The sequence below is a fragment of the Sinocyclocheilus grahami genome, unplaced genomic scaffold (genome assembly GCF_001515645.1).
Source record: "Sinocyclocheilus grahami isolate Dianchi unplaced genomic scaffold, SAMN03320097.WGS_v1.1 scaffold10.1, whole genome shotgun sequence".
NCBI lineage: Eukaryota > Metazoa > Chordata > Actinopteri > Cypriniformes > Cyprinidae > Sinocyclocheilus > Sinocyclocheilus grahami.
Window position 1 is genome coordinate 1,634,710 of NW_015505189.1, and position 17,117 is coordinate 1,651,826.

General features: G+C 37.8%; 1 protein-coding gene across 1 annotated transcript in view; it reads left to right on the forward strand.

Annotated features, from left to right (window-relative positions):
• pde3b (phosphodiesterase 3B) overlaps positions 1-17,117 on the forward strand; it is a 71,750-nt gene that overhangs the window by 47,909 nt on the left and 6,724 nt on the right. Inside the window, exons 2-13 of the mRNA XM_016283044.1 lie at positions 5,523-5,573; positions 7,235-7,483; positions 8,621-8,757; positions 9,178-9,284; positions 10,391-10,610; positions 10,703-10,794; positions 10,901-11,058; positions 11,605-11,739; positions 12,108-12,219; positions 12,389-12,502; positions 13,965-14,164; positions 14,412-14,615. Coding sequence (XP_016138530.1) covers positions 5,523-5,573; positions 7,235-7,483; positions 8,621-8,757; positions 9,178-9,284; positions 10,391-10,610; positions 10,703-10,794; positions 10,901-11,058; positions 11,605-11,739; positions 12,108-12,219; positions 12,389-12,502; positions 13,965-14,164; positions 14,412-14,615 — 1,779 coding nt within the window. The remainder of the gene's footprint in view (positions 1-5,522; positions 5,574-7,234; positions 7,484-8,620; positions 8,758-9,177; positions 9,285-10,390; positions 10,611-10,702; positions 10,795-10,900; positions 11,059-11,604; positions 11,740-12,107; positions 12,220-12,388; positions 12,503-13,964; positions 14,165-14,411; positions 14,616-17,117) is intronic.

Consider the following 17,117-nt stretch of genomic DNA (forward strand, 5'->3'; position numbering starts at 1 on the left):
GTCATTTCCTGTGTTGCATATCAGGCCATATTTTCATTGTCTTTAATCTCAGATCATGCAGCATTTGCTTATAACAAACTTCACCAAACTGTTTGCTGTGTTTTTAATCATTTTCATTTTCATAAAATCATGCCGTGTCTCTAACCCTGTCTCTCTGCATGTAAAGTGATCTGTGTTCATCAGCGGTTGGTTTGTTTTTCTGGTTCACTGGCTGGTCTGTTGTGTGTTGATGTAGCTCTTGCCTGGCTCATCTGACTGGTTTGACTGGTGTAGTGCTGTGGCTTTTATGATGCTGTTTTTGTTTGGCCAGCCCTGGTTGGCCTTTTGGTTTCAGATGGTGTGCAGTTATTTAGCCACTCGACTGACATTCTCTCAAACACACAATGCTCTTATACTCTCCATCTCACACTGATGCTCTCGTAGTGACAATTTAGTAGCGGAAGTTCCATTTTTTCAGTAGTGTTGTTGTTGACGACTCATTTTTATTTCATCTCGTTGTCAGCACAGTTCCCACATGTCATTTGTGTTAGCATTAGGTTTACGCAAAGCATGATGTCTTTGACCTTATGTAGGCGAATGCCTGCAGACTAGAGTCTACTTTTGAGTGTTTTAACTGTTTCGGTGCTTTGTAATGCAAATACTGTATGACACGTTTTTCCCACAATGCAGGTTTTCTGTCCTTAAAAGAACAAGACTCTGTTTTTGCCTGTGGGTCGGATTAAGGGAGTGTACTTCTACACATGTAAATGTTATGGGTGTTTTACCTGCTGTTTTTTTGCTTGTATTTTAATCAGAAAAAAATTGTCAGTGAGTCCTGAGATGATATTGTTTTTCTGTCTAAATTGGTTTATATAAAAATGGATTAAATGCAGTTTGTCAGTACAATTTTTATTTTTAGAGAAATTAATCATTTTATTCAGCAGGATGCAAGTGTCAGCAAAGACTTTTTACATTTGTTTAAAAAAATTATATTTTAAATAATATGCTGTTCTTTTAAACTTTTTATTTATCAAGGAATCCTAAAAAATATATCACAGTTTCCACAAAAATATTTGGTTTCAACATTAATAATAATAAACGTTTCTTGAGCACCAAAGCAGCATATTACAATGAAAGATAATTTTACACTGAAGACTGGAGTAATTTAGCGTTGCCATCACAAGAATCTGGAAACTACAACATTTTAAAATATATTAAAATAGAAAACAGTTATATTAAATTATAATAATATTTCACAGTATTACTGTTTATATATATATATATATATATATATATATATATATATACAGTGGGGAAAAAAAGTATTTAGTCAGCCACCAATTGTGCAAGTTCTCCCACTTAAAAAGATGAGAGAGGCCTGTAATTTTCATCATAGGTATACCTCAACTATGAGAGACAAAATGAGAAAAAAAATCCAGAAAATCACATTGTAGGATTTTTAAAGAATTTATTTTCATTTGTGTTAGCATTAGGTTTACGCAAAGCATGATGTCTTTGACCTTATGTAGGCGAATGCCTGCAGACTAGAGTCTACTTTTGAGTGTTTTAACTGTTTCGGTGCTTTGTAATGCAAATACTGTATGACACGTTTTTCCCACAATGCAGGTTTTCTGTCCTTAAAAGAACAAGACTCTGTTTTTGCTTGTGGGTCGGATTAAGGGAGTGTACTTCTACACATGTAAATGTTATGGGTGTTTTACCTGCTGTTTTTTTTGCTTGTATTTTAATCAGAAAAAAATTGTCAGTGAGTCCTGAGATGATATTGTTTTTCTGTCTAAATTGGTTTATATAAAAATGGATTAAATGCAGTTTGTCAGTACAATTTTTATTTTTAGAGAAATTAATCATTTTATTCAGCAGGATGCAAGTGTCAGCAAAGACTTTTTACATTTGTTAAAAAGTTTTATCAAATAAATGCATCCTTGGTGAGCCTAAAAAGAGACTTCTTTAAGACATTTTAGGTAACATTTTAGATTTGATCTTTTGATTTATATCAAGGCTAGCAAATGGTGCAACTCTAGTAAGACGTCTCAATATTCATGAGATTTGTAAATTCATTGTATTTGTAAAAATATTTTTTTATTTTTTATTTTTTTAACTTTATTTAATATTTGACACTTTTTTGAAAATTGTGATTGAGATTGCACACTCGCATGGAGTCAAGGTAAGACAATATGCTTAAACTTTTTACAGGTGTTTACACCTGGTAGTTACATGAATCTTAAGTGCGTCTCCTGTGACCACTTGTGATCGGATTTCGAGGGGAGAGTCTCTGATTTCATGACTACATACATCACTGACTACGTCAGAGTGTACAAGGAAAGTCTGCATAGTGTTACTCTCAAATAAAAAGTGAAAAAGTGAAAGTGACGTGACATGTGGCCAAGTATGGTTACCCATACTAGGAATTAGTGCTCTGCATTTAACCCATCCTAAGTGCACACACACACAGTGAACACACACACCGTGAACACACACCCGGAGCAGTGGGCAGCCATTTATGCTGCGGCGCACGGGGAGCAGTTGGGGGTTCGGTGTCTTGCTCAAGGGCACCTCAGTCGTGGTATTGAAGGTGGGAGAGAGCGCTGTACATTCACTCCCCCCACCTACAATCCCTGCTGGCACGAGACTCGAACCCGCAACCTTTGGGTTACGAGTCCGACTTTATAACCATTAGGCCACGACTTCCCTAATGCAAATATACATGCATTTTAATCTAAAAACAAACATGATGTTGTTAGTGGAATTGTCTTTTTTTTTTTTACTTTACCTCAGCTGTGCATCTCAACATCAGTCAATTTATCTAAACATTTTTTGAAAGAAGACTCTTATACTCACCAAGGCGGCATTTACTAGATCTAAAATACAGTAAAAACAGTAACATTGTGAAATATTATTACAATTTAAACTATTTTGTGATTTAATATTAATACATTATAAAATGTAATCATTTCTGTGATGGCAATGCAGAATTTCCAGCATCATTACTCCAGTCTTTTGAATGGTAGTGTATCAGGATGGATTAGCAGTTAGACTCCAAATGCAATGTGAGCACATGCATTTTCAACTATGTACGAGTTAGCTCACAAAACTTTCTGGATCCCATTTATTACACCTGCATTTAATTCTGTTCACTTTACCCAAACAGATCTTAAAGGGGTCATATGATGCATTTTAAATTTTTCCTTTCTCTTTGGAGTGTTACAAGGTCTTGGTGCATAAAGAAGATCTGTAAAGTTGCAAAGACTAAAGTCTCAAATCCAAAGAGATATTCTTTATAAAAGTTAAGAGTCAACCACGCCTACCTAAAACGGCTCGTTCTAACACGCCCCCACATGTCTACGTCACGATGTGGGAAGATTTGCATCTTAAACCGCATAAACACATTTCACTACACCAAATACACAAAATAATGTTCTTTTTATCAACATCATATGACCCCTTTAATACCAGGCGTACCAGAGTCATATTGTAACACATTCAAGGAAGCCGATTTTATGAAACTGACCCACCTTTATTTTTTTCTTAATCTCTGTCCCATCTGTGAAGTTTACTAGCTCAACAGACTGTAAAGAACAAAAGTAGAGAGATTTGCTCTGTGTAACATTCAGAGGGGGCGAGACTCGAGTCTGTGTTCATCTACAGGTGAAGCTCAATGCCACATGCTTGATTTAATGGGAACGTATGTGACCAGTCTGATGTTAAGTGGTTATTCTCACCCACAAAACCTTCCCTGTGAATGAGAGCGAAAGCATCAGACACCTTTCTCTGACACATTTCTCCTCTGTCTGTCTCCCGCCATCCTGGTTGCAATGACGTTTTGTACTATTGTTTGCTGGCCTCTCTCAGGTTGCCATGGCAGTGCTTATTTGCCATACTAAATGTTTGATGGCGTTAAGATACTGACAGCAAACATTGACCATCTCTGTCTGATCAGTAAAACATCTGATTTGAGAGCAAGAGGCCACTGTGTCTGCATCATAATCAGATCCCATTCCAGACATGGAATTAAGTCATTTGAACTCAAATGAGTCTTTTTTTGTGTCTTGGGGTGGTTTAATGTTTGTGTAAATTTTTTTTTGATTCAGGTTAAACAGGTGAGTGTGTTTCCATCAACTCCATCTGTTGCTCTCTGAGCCTGTGTGTTGGATGAGTCAGAGTCTGTGGTCATGTCTTTTGGACAGCTCTGATTGCCTGAGAGTGCTGCTGGTTTTAAAGATCAGAGCTGCTGGAAGTGATACATGACATGGCCAGCGCAGGTGCAGGGGACTTCTGCTTTGTCTTCTGTTGTGTGGCGAAAAAAGGCTCTTCTCGTGCATATCACCAGTACTCCCCCATGTGGTCTAACGCTGCACTGCTATTCAGCTACAGTGACTTTATGAGTTTAACATGGCGACCGCTTGAGCCGTTGTTGGCCGAGAACTCTCTCAAACTTTGCTTGTCTGATTTTTTAGAGCTGTGACTGTCACTGTTTTGATAATGATGTTGAACTCTTCTTAATGTGTGTTTGCTTTGTTGCTAAATTCATTTATGCCAGTGTTCCCTAAAAAAAAGTTTTCCACATCCCTGAAAGAAAAGATTTTATCCCCCTTTTTTGTTGTGAACAGAATTAAACCAGGCTTTGTGCAAAAATAAATAAATCAATCAATAATTAAAAAAAATGGCTTGTTATAAAATCCTTAATTTTAAACAACATTTTTCAAATTCTTATAAAAGCATACATGTTGTCTTCTAATTAATATGAGGCCATAAAAGTGCATGGAATATTTGTCCTTTTAACAAATGAATTTGTCACTTTCTAGGACTGTAGAATTGTGCTGCAAAAATATAAGAAAAATGGCCAGAAACGTATTTCATTATTAGTTATAATGCCTAAAATCTATACTTTTTGTTTTGTTGCTAAACGTGTTGATTGTGACTTGTGCAAGTTTGTTTTGATGTTTGGGCCTAATGGATTAGTTACATTTTCAAAGAAAGAGTTTTAGTCTACAAGACCATTCGATCATGTTTTTAATATATTTAGAAACTTGTTTTTCAATTTAACTGTAAAAGTTGCTTTGCTACTCCATGATACCAGAAAACAGACACAGTCTGGTGATAGTGTTGTGGGACTTGGCTTCTGTTGGGTGACTTTCCTCTGAGCCTCTGTGTCAGATAACGTGGAAATGCAGTCAAATGACGTAGTTTGGCTAGATAAGATCTGCGAGCGCTATTGATGACGTCTCATTGTGGTTACAGTGGTTTTCTTTTCTTTCTTTTTTTTACCCTGGCAAGCACCAGAAATGTTTTCGTTCAGCAGCTTTCAGCACACAAGAAGCGTTGCTCAGGTGTTGACAAAACGTTCACTAACACATCAAATGGTTGTTCAAACCAATACCTAGAAATGTGTTTATTTTTACATGGTTATAGGAACTTCAGCAACATAAAAATAACTCATTTAGGTGCTGCTTTGTCTTAACTTTCCATAGGTTTTGTGCGGGGTGGCTGTCGTGAATGAAATGTGCTTTGTTTTGTGTCCTTAGATGATCCTGTGGGACTGGGACCTGAAACAATGGTACAAGCCACAATATCAGGTCAGTTCTACTCCTGTTTAGCTTTTCAACACTTGAGTATTTCATCAGCACTATTTATATAAGGTTTATTAGGTAAGAGTAGTCCCGTGACATTCTGGCTCAACTAGCCAATATCCAGGCCACTCAAGTACATTTGTTTTTAATGAACTTTTTATGAACCTTTGTGATGTTCCATTGGTAGCACTTTACAATAAGGTTCATTAACATTAGTTAACTACTTTATTTAACATGAACTAAGAATGAACAATACTTCTACAGCATTTATTAATCTTAGCTAATGTTAATTTCAGCGTTTACTAATGCATTATTAAAATCAAAAGTTGTGCTTAATAACATTAGTTAATGCACCGTGAATTAACATGAACTAAGAGTGAACAACTGCATTTTCATTAACTAACATGAACAAAGATGAATAAATACTGTAATAAATGTATTGTTCATTGTTTGTTCATGTTAGTTAATACATTAACTAACATTGACTAATGGAACCTTATTGTAAAGTGTTACCCTTCTATTTATAAACGAATGTATAAAATGGAAATAATTTAATAATGATTGGTATAATGAATTTTTAATGTGATTTCCCTTTTTATAGTAATCATTCATTCAGAATGTCTGGTTCTAAATGTTAACTACATTTATGTTTTATAAATACTGTATGATCATATATTATATTATTATATTAGTTGTGTGTGAGTTTTATTTTATAATGTTTTATATACAGCCCAGAATAAGAGTAATCTTTGTAGTCCTTTACATATAGACCAGCATCTCCTCTCACTTTCTTTACATCTGAATGAGCCTCATATCGTCCATCTGAGGACAGTTTATAGCCTGTTAGCATGCTGAGTCCTGTAGCCCCTCCATCTGCCTGCTGCTCATTACTGCGGCTGACATGCAAGTGGATAACCCTCATCCTGGCTCACATAAAGCTTGCCAAATGACGTCAAAGCCTGGAGAAAGTGCTCGCTGTGCACTTTTACCACACACATGTGTGAGCATGCACACACGCAGGTTGCAGCAGTGCTGCCTTTCTACTTTATTACTTTCATCAGAACCACCACCCCCCCTTCAAAACAATTCTGTAGGTCTGAATTAAATACAATCAATAAAATGAGCGCAGCATGTGCACACAAGGCTGAAGATGGATTAAGACTAGCTGAGTTTATTATAGATACCCAGAGTTCTTCCTGTAATATCATTATGAACGGTTCCTTTTTCCGCTGAGTGGATATAATCAAAAAACGGTCTCCGCTACTTGGCTGGAATTATCAAATGGATGGCTCCGAGAATGAGTCATTCTTTGCTACAGTTACTACTGGCACAAGTCTGGAGCAGTGGGATGGCATGCTGTAGCGTTCCTGTAGCTCAATCACTGTAACAACGCCAAAGTCATAGATTTGATTCCCAGGGAATGCATTAACTGATAAAATGTGTAGTTTTAATGCAATGTAAGTCACTTTGGGTAAAAGTGTCTGCCAAAATGCAAATGTAAAGGTAAAGGTTTAAAATCCTGCTGTATTTCTAAATGACCACAAGGAGGCAGTAGGTGTCCGGAAAACAGATATGTACAGGGTAAATCTCTGCATCTTTATGCAGCAATTTCCTGATTTTGCAGTGCATTCTATGGATGTTGTAATATGTACTTTTTGTGTACTTAGGGTGCAGTGAGTGGAAGCGGCGTGGATCTCTCTGTGATAAACGAGGCCAGGAACCTGGTCTCAGACCTGCTGATGGACCTGTCTCTCTCACCCCACGTCATCTCCTCACTGCGCAGTGTCAGCAGTCTCATGGGAGCTTTCTCTGGGTCCTGCCGGCCCCGGGTCAACCCCTTCACCCCCTTCCCTGGTTTCTACCCCTGCGCTGAGATAGAAGACCCCTCAGAGAGAGGAGAGAGAAAGCCACTGAAGGTAGGTGAGCAGCAGTTGTTGGGGATCCTTGCTGAGCTACAAGTCACTCATAATTTGAAGTAGTGTAACTGCAGTCAAGCTACACTTTTGAAAAAGTAGTTCGCTACTAACAAAAAGTAGCTCTGCTATATTGTTGTTGCTCAAGGGCCAATAGTTATATATTTAGGTATAAACATATCCAGTGATTATAATTAATAATTATAATAATTTTAGAATTTAAGGTATTTTTCTGTGCACTGCTATTAAAATTATGGCCAGTGCTGGTAAGCTGATAATTATATACATGTTATGGCTGATTACTGATGAAAAAAGTCAATTCTGTGCTATTTTGTCTACTTTTTAGTATTTATAAATACCGGTACTAAAAAGTAAAATCTGTGGTTTTAAATGCTTAAAGTGAATTAGGCATCACAGCATTATAATGTACAGTCGGATATTTATGACATTTGCACTTAACAGTGTTACAGTGTTATTGCACTTAAAAGTTAAATACTCTAATAATATGGCAAATGTGGCACAATTACATTTCCAGTATGAGCCATTGTATATCCAATATAGACAATACCAATAAATGAAAAAAACTAAATCTAATATCAGTTGATAACAACTGGTACAAACATACACTATCATTCAAACGTTTTTTCTATGAAATAAAAATGCTTTTTTTTCCCAGAAAGAACACTGTACATTTGTCAAAAGTCACATTTATAATACAAATGCATTTCCATTCTATTCTTCAAAGAATCCTGATAAAAAGTATATCCCAGATTCCACAAAAATATTAAGCAGGAACTGTTTTTAACATTGATAATGATAGAAAAATTTTTTGGGAATTAAATCAAATTAAAGAACTGTTTGACAGTTTCACTAACTGTCCAAATGGAACGCTTTACTAGAATGAATAATACTTTTTAATATTACAAATGAGAGAGAGAGAAAAGGGTGAGAAGGCAGTTTAGGAGAGTGTTCTAAAATATTGCCTCAACTTGGATCTAAGTGAGCAATACAGTGAGAAATTTGGAAATGTGTGCCCTTGAGCCAGAGATATTATGATCTCCAGAGGTATTGTCCCTGTAACTGGTGCACTTTAAGTCATCCTGCTTATTGAGTACTTCCTAAATGACCTTGTACTTTCAGGGTCTAAGCAGCAGGAACAGTCTCCCTACCCCTCAGCTGAGGCGCAGTTCAGCCTCTTCCTCTCTGCCCCCACTGGAGTCTGCCTCCTCACGCTGGGAACGCACCAATGGAAAGAGATCTCACTTTGAGCTCAGCAGGTCAGACCTCTCAAACTGTCTCGCGACTACACTCTTTCACTTTAGTGCACTCTCTGTACTCCTCTGAGGTGGGCAAGGACAGGGACACGGGTGCATTTGTATCTGTCGTCACCAAGTATGGTGTATAATATGACCAAATAGTTTACCCTCAAGGTGGCAGTGTTAAAAAGAGATCTGTCAGATGCTGGTTTGAGAATCCTTAAAGAAACATCAGCTAATGCAAATTTGACTTATGACTAGGCTCACATGGTATTGCTGAATGGGAACATTAGTCATTCATAAAATGCTCCATAGCCCTTTCCATTTTTATTAAATATTTTGATTTATCAAGTCATTTTAATATGCTTTCAGCTATCAATGAAATTGTAGTCATGTCAGCTATAAGACATTTTGTCTTTTTTTTTTTTTTTTACCCTACAGCCAGAGTTGTGTTTCTAATGGGCCCAACAGCAACTTGCTGACTATTCCTAAACAGAGATCCTCCTCCGTCACCCTCTCCTACAGCCACACTCTACCCAGAAGACCAGGTCTGCACCCATCAAGAGTGAAATAACCTACTTTCCATTTTTATTAAATATTTTGATTTATCAAGTCATTTTAATATGCTTTCAGCTATCAATGAAATTGTAGTCATGTCAGCTATAAGACATTTTGTCATTTTTTTTTTTTTTTTACCCTACAGCCAGAGTTGTGTTTCTAATGGGCCCAACAGCAACTTGCTGACTATTCCTAAACAGAGATCCTCCTCCGTCACCCTCTCCTACAGCCACACTCTACCCAGAAGACCAGGTCTGCACCCATCAAGAGTGAAATAACCTTCCTTGCATATAATATTTTGTAAAAGTTATGAGATTAGTCAGACTGATTTACATGTCATAATTGTGGAGGTGGCATTACATCAACAGCTGAGAAACAGTTGAGAAATGTCCTTCATGTTTTTTGTCCATACAATGGAAATCAGTGGTCACTGATCTTGACACACAACATGAGGGTCTGAAGGGGGTCCTTTCTGGTTGTTTTCTTGTTGCATGACAACGAAATGGTCACCCGTACAGTACGTTGACTACACCACACTTATTTAACTGGACAGACAAGCAATAATATTTGGTTTATGCCAACATTTCTATTTCTGGAATTTCAGTATTTTAATACTGACCTTTACAGACCTTTAGCAGTCTCTGTACAATTACACCACCTTGACTTAAAGCCCACAGAAATTAAATCATAGCAGGAATGTATCTGATTCTTACTGTATGAATTACTTTTATTTTTTATTGGATGAATGAATAAATGCTTTTTTTAAATATAAATATACTTTTATTTTTATTTAGTTTAATTTACAAGATTACAATGTAGATAAAGGATAAATGAATAAATATTGATTTTCATGTCTATAGGTGCTTCTCCCAGCCTAAGTCCTGTCAGCTCCCCGAGTCACAGTCCCCCTGCTGCTCCCGGATCCTCTCTGGTCACACCTTACTGTATGAATTACTTTTATTTTTTATTTTTTTTTGGATGAATGAATAAATGCTTTTTTAAATATAAATATACTTTTATTTTTATTTAGTTTAATTTACAAGATTACAATGTAGATAAAGGATAAATGAATAAATATTGATTTTCATGTCTATAGGTGCTTCTCCCAGCCTAAGTCCTGTCAGCTCCCCGAGTCACAGTCCCCCTGCTGCTCCCGGATCCTCTCTGGTCACACGCTCTCCAGTGGAGTTCCCCGACACCGCTGATTTCCTCACCAAGCCCAGCGTAAACCTGCACAAACCACTGGGCTACACGCTAAGCTCACCTGATTTCCAGCAACATTATCGAGGTCCTGCCTCAGCCCCCTTGTGCACCAGGTACTGTAACTTCTAGAACCCTTCTCCTCTTCTCTCAATTAGGTTGTACCTTATGAAAGGTCGTACCTTATTGTTTTTATTTCTTTTTGTAGTTGTGGCCGACAGATGCTGAAAGGTGTGGCCAGCATAGAGGTGGGTGAGGGCCATCACACAACAGCCAATGAGATGCAAAGAACACGCTCAGGTAAAGTTAATAAGCTATGACACTAACCCCATTTATCACGACAGAGTCATTCTTGAGTATATCCTTAGTTTATCACTCAAAATGATGCTTTTGCTCACTTTCTTAGCTGAAGGAGCAGAGTATGGTGGGGAAAACTTGATCCGAGAGGAGAGCTTGGAGGCTCAGGAGGAGAGGACTCCAGACACAGCGGGTGAAAAACTAAATAGCCAGCCTGAGGAAGAGGAACAGACCTCCAGTACAGAGCAGTCCTCATTGGATCCTGAGGTAGAGCACGCACACTTTATCCCCGCATGGTTTCATTATTTTAATGTCTAAAACATTGCCTCAGGAACTGAAATTGAGATCCAGTGTTGCTTGTGGATGAGTAATTTTAATTTATGAACTGCTGTTTCGCCTTAGAAAGCCCCGCAAGAGAAGAGCTTTTCTTTCATGTAACCTGAAATGCCCTCACCTTGATTCCACTGCTCTCCTACTCCTTTTATGGGCCAATCTGGCAGTTGTTAAAGTGGCCAGCTGTTGAACAAGTCGAGTGGAGTTTAGAAGCAGAGTGCTTATTTGCATTCCCATGCTTTCGCATTATTGTGTGGTTGCTGGATTTATAGCTGTGGCTCTTGACTGGATCTCTCTGCAAACCCTCAGTTTATTGTTCTGCCCAAAGGGGTCCACAGTAAGAGTGTGTGAGGACAACATAAATTTAGCTGACTTAGTAAAATGCTTTATTTGTTATCTCTGGAAAAGATGCCAAGCATGACTTTTTCTGTCAAACTAAGCAAAACCTTCTGTCTGCTGTCTGTGATTGATCACTGGCAGGGAGACGAGGAGCTCAGGTTGGACTCTATGCTGGTGGACCATGAAGCACTCATGGAAAAGATCAACACCTGGAACTTCCAGATCTTTGAGCTCATGGATATGACAGGAGGAAAGACTGGCAGTATTCTCAGCTATGTTAGTGCTTTGTACTAAGTATTAAGCCCAGTATTAAAAGATCCTGTTGCAGCGATTAAGCTAATAAAAGGGCCGAGTTTTGGGAATCAAATTCAGTAAAATAGAAAAATGTAATTGAGAGTTTTTTTATCACTTAGCATGGTTCTCTTTTAGCTATTGAAAACCTTTCCCGTTTAGTTAAATCCAAGTAATTACACACTTTTATTGTCTGATCTGATGTGACTGGCATTTCATTGACACAGATTAAGCTGAATGTAATTCTAGTGGTCCTTCTCAGTAGTCTGTGCCAGTAAACATGAATCTGCAGGGACTAAATGGCTCACTGCTTGTCTTGTCTTAATGAAGTTCTGTTTGTTACATTCTCTCAGGTGGCGTACACTTTGTTCCAGGACACGGGTCTGTTAGAGATCTTCAAAATCCCTGTGCGGGAATTCATGACGTACTTTTGCGCTCTGGAAAACGGCTATCGTGATATCCCCTGTGAGAATAAAAAAAGTATTTTTGAAGTTAAACTTGGAAACTGGGTTAGAATTGTTCCAGTATTTCTCAAATTGGACCACAGTGAAGATTTGTGTCTTGTGAAGCTGAGAACGGTTAGAAAGAATTCCAGTGAAGTGTTAACTTGGTATTCTGTCTGTTCTCCCCTCAGATCACAACCGTGTCCATGCCACTGACGTCCTTCATGCAGTGTGGTATCTTACCACCCGGCCAATCCCAGGCTTTCAGCAGATCCATAATGAGCATGTCACGGGAAGTGATACAGGTACACCTGTACTCTCATGCTCCATTATAGTTTTGGCATCAAGAAACTTTGAGATCTGCAGGTGTTACTGAGGGGGTTTTGTGTGGTGGGCTGGTAACTGAAGGTTAAAGGTTCAAATCCCACAATGGTCGATTCATGGTCTACCATGATTGTGCCCTTGGATAAGGCACTGGATAAAACGGTAATATGAAGTGCATGATGGGCAGATTCAGGTTAGGTCTATCCTCAGTCATGTCTATATCTCGCATACCTCCCATTCCATCGGAAATAAATTAGAGGCCATCGCCGCTGCCCGGTCTTCGGCGCAAATGGTGTCCGATATGAGATCCTCTTTTGCTATTGAGATCTGAGGTGGCTGCTGGCTCAGCATGTCTGAGTCTTATTTTAAGTCTGCTGATGGCCCTTGTAATTTCTCAAATGGAGTTCACTCTGCTGCTGTTCCACGCAGCAGCCTCTGGCAGGCAGAGGTGTTGAATCACACTGAGACCAGTGACTTCACTATCTGGCTCAAGTACAGAGTTGCAAAATATGCAAAAATCTTGTGGAAAGAGATGGAGTATGGTTTCAGAATATTTGGTTTGCTGAGAAAACATTTTAATTGCAATTGTGGTGTTTGATTCTCTTATTTCATTAGTGACTTATTAAGACCTATGTTTGAATTAACAGCGAAGAAAACATAAAACTTCTCTAAACATCTCTGAACAGATCTTCACATGTCTTTTTCATTTTTCATTTGCTGAACATTTTATATATTTATATAGATCATATTTACTTTTATAACAATTTCTAATTTCATCTAAATGTTTTTAGAGGATTATTATGAATTAAATATACTAAATAGGTTTCATACAGAAATGCTCCATTTTTCTGTGGTTGCAAATTGATTATTGTCTGATGTTAGAGATTTTTTTAATACCAGGTATATAAATTGGATATATTTGGCATTGTACATTCCCATTTCCCATTTGATTTTTTTTTATGTAGATTATTTTTGCTGTCGTCTTAACTCGTGTAAAATTGATCTTTAAAAACACTAATAATTAATAAAACTTTACTGTAACCTTAAGCAGAGCTCAAAATGAATTTCCATTACTGTATATTATAATGTTGTGATGTCTAAATTCACTTGTAGCGTTTAAAGAAATTGATTTAGTATTTCATTTTAAATTGATTAAAAAAAAATTCTACAAAATAGAATTTTAAAATCAGCCATTTATCTTTTATTAGCCATAACATGAAAATTATTATCGCCTAATCTCTGTCACGTGTGATTAGCCGATAATTTATATTGTGGATTGTTGGCTAATTCACTTTTTTTTTTTTAAATAAAGCAAGCTTAGAAATGTAGATTGCGTGTGTCACCTAGGTGGTTATGAAAGACACTTTATTGATTTTGAAATGGAAAGGATGTGTAATAGTGTTTCACCACTGTTCATACATGGTCACTCTTTGTATTTGTTAGATTCGGACAGTGGAATTTCCCCAGGCCGGGTGGCATATGCCACATCCAAAAGTTCCTCATTCTCGGATGACAGTTACGGCTGTCTGGCCTGGAATATCCCTGCGCTGGAACTCATGGCACTATATGTAGCAGCTGCTATGCATGACTATGATCACCCTGGTCGCACAAATGCCTTTCTCGTAGCCACTAACGCTCCTCAGGTAAGTGGTGAACAATGCCTAAAATTGTAGTTTAGAAGAACTTTTGAATTTGTACAGTTTATTTGTTTCTGAATAGCTCATTAACAGTTTTAGCTATTGAACTAGTTTTCACACTGTTGTGTCAAGAAGTGAAACCAGCCCATATTTTATCAGAAGCATATGCTTTTGTAATCCGAGCATGGAACCTCTTGACTCATGAACACCATGTTTCTCTCTTCTTTTCTTCATCCTTCTTTCCCTCACACAGGCGGTGCTGTATAATGACCGTTCAGTTTTGGAGAACCACCATGCAGCCTCTGCCTGGAGCCTGTTTCTTTCCCAGCCGGAGTTCAACTTCCTATGCAGTTTGGACCACGTTGAGTTTAAGCGCTTTCGCTTCCTAGTCATCGAGGCCATTCTCGCAACAGACCTGAAGAAGCACTTTGACTTTCTAGCAGAGTTTAATTCCAAGGTCAGTAGTAGGGGTGCATTGATATGATATCAATAACCAATATCAATAATCAGTAACAAGCACAATAGCTTGTTGTGGCTGATGCAATTGGACCAACTCTTAAAGGGTTAGTTCACCCAAAAATGAAAATTAGCTTTTGTTTTACTCACCCTCGAAGCATCCTAGGTGTATATGACTTTCTTCTTTCAGACAAATCCAGTCGGAGTTATATTAAAAATTGTCCTAGCTATTCCAAGCTCTATCATTGCAGTCAGCGGGTGTTGCAGTTGAACGGTCCAGAAGTCGTCAAATAAAGCTTGCGCATGAATAAAGGCCCCCTGTAGCGAATCCATGTGTTTTTAAAAGAAAAATATCCATATTTCAAACCTAATAAACACTTTTCTCTCATTTCCGCTGACTGTCATACACTGAAGCAGTTCTGGCGGATGAGGCAGCACGTATGCGCAGCGCGTGTGCCTCTGAGATATGCTAGTCTCACGAGTTTGTTTATAGGAGCAAAGCAAGCAAAGTTTCCTTACTTTAGCAAAGGAAAACCAGTCTCCTCTTGGTTTATATCGAAATCCTCCGTAATTTTTCTTTGCAAATCCTCGGTTTGTACTTCTAATTCGTGACCGGCATTTTGTTTTGTTCTCTCTCCGTATTCGTCACTAATCACGCAACGCCGACGTGCTGCGTCATCCGCCAGAACTGCTTCAGTGTATGACAGAAACCGGAAGTGAGAGAAAAGTGTTTATTACATTTGAAATATGGATATTTTTCTTACAAAAACACATGGATTCGCTACAGGGGGCCTTTATTCATCCCCCGGAGCCGTCTGTGGCACGTTTTATTATGAATGCGCAAGCTTATTTGACGACTTGTGGACTGTTCAACTGTAACACCCGCTGACTGCAATGATAGAGCTTGGAATAGCCAGGACAATTTTTAATATAACTCAGACTGGATTCGTCTGAAAGAAGAAAGTCATATATAGCTAGGATGTCCCGAGGGTGAGTAAAACGCAGTCTAATTTTCATTTTTGGGTGAACTAACCCTTTAAATCTTAATATTAAGCAACGGAAACTTAACATTGATAATAAGAAATTTTGGTAGCACTTTATTTTACAGTACGTGCACTTCCCTGGTACATACATGGTAAATATCTTGTACCTACAGGCAAAAGAGTGCTAACACAAGGTACTTACCTGAAGTGTATGAACATGGTAACAAATAAGAAACACGGCTGTACTTAACAGTCGTACATGCATGGTAATTATTTTGTACATACAGACAAGTGTGGGTACAGGTAGTGCCCATACATGGTAACTAATTGGATACTTTAATATGCTAACTAATGTATATACATGGTAAATATGTAGTACTTATGGACAAGTGGGTACAAACAGGCACGTCCTTACAGTAGCCGTATATGGTAACTAATAAGACGCATTACTGTACATACTAATGATATGTACATGGTAAATGTGTAGCACCTACGGAAAAATGTGGTATTATATGTTAACAAACAAGACACATACTGTACTTGGTATACGCGTGGTAAATATGTAGTACTTACCAAGAAGTGTGAGTAATAACGGTCACTAACAGGTAGTGTCAGTATATGGAAACTAATAAGACACATTACTATACTTACTAATGGTCTATACATGGTAAAGTTGAAGAACTGGTCATTCCTGTGTAATGTTTATATGAAATGGTGCACTTTATTTTACAGTCATATTCACATATACTTACTATGTACAGTCATACTAATGTACTACGTACCGATTAGTTAATGTACAGAATAAGTTATGCGGTACTCAAGTTGGGGGGTATAAACATAGACCAAGGTACTTATTGAGTAATTGATGGTAGGTGCCATTGCAGTTAACTTGCCTTATCTTTAACGACACTGATTCTCTTAACTAATTGGTCCAATAGGGATTTTTGATGACGTACATTCCTAATAATTATGTGTGTAGACAGATTTTATTTTGGAATTATACAGTAGCTACCAGACTCATATTTGCACTTGCAACTCCTGATTGTCATGTGTCTAAATCCCTATTTAAAAGGACTGTGTCTGCTAAGTATTAACACTATGCAGTGCTGCACAGTTACTGCCGTGTTCCCAACCAACTTCCAAGTTCCAAACTGCAATGGCACCTACCATCAATTACTCAATAAGTATCTTGGTCCATGTTTATACCCCACAACTTGAGTACCGCATAACTTATTCTGTACATTAACTAATAGGTACATACACCAGTACGTACATAGGAAGTATATGGAAATTGGACTGTAAAATAAAGTGCACAATTTTACTCAAACATTACATAGGAATTACCAGTTCTTCAAACTTTGTAAGCACTGTTGTGGAGAGCAATTTAGCATTAACAGTCCTACACAAGCAATTAAAAAATAGTCCTCTTTTTATTAGGTAAAGTTAGGACTTACCAAGCGTACTGTATATACCAAGTACAGTATGTGTCTTGTTTGTTACCACATAATACCACATTTTTC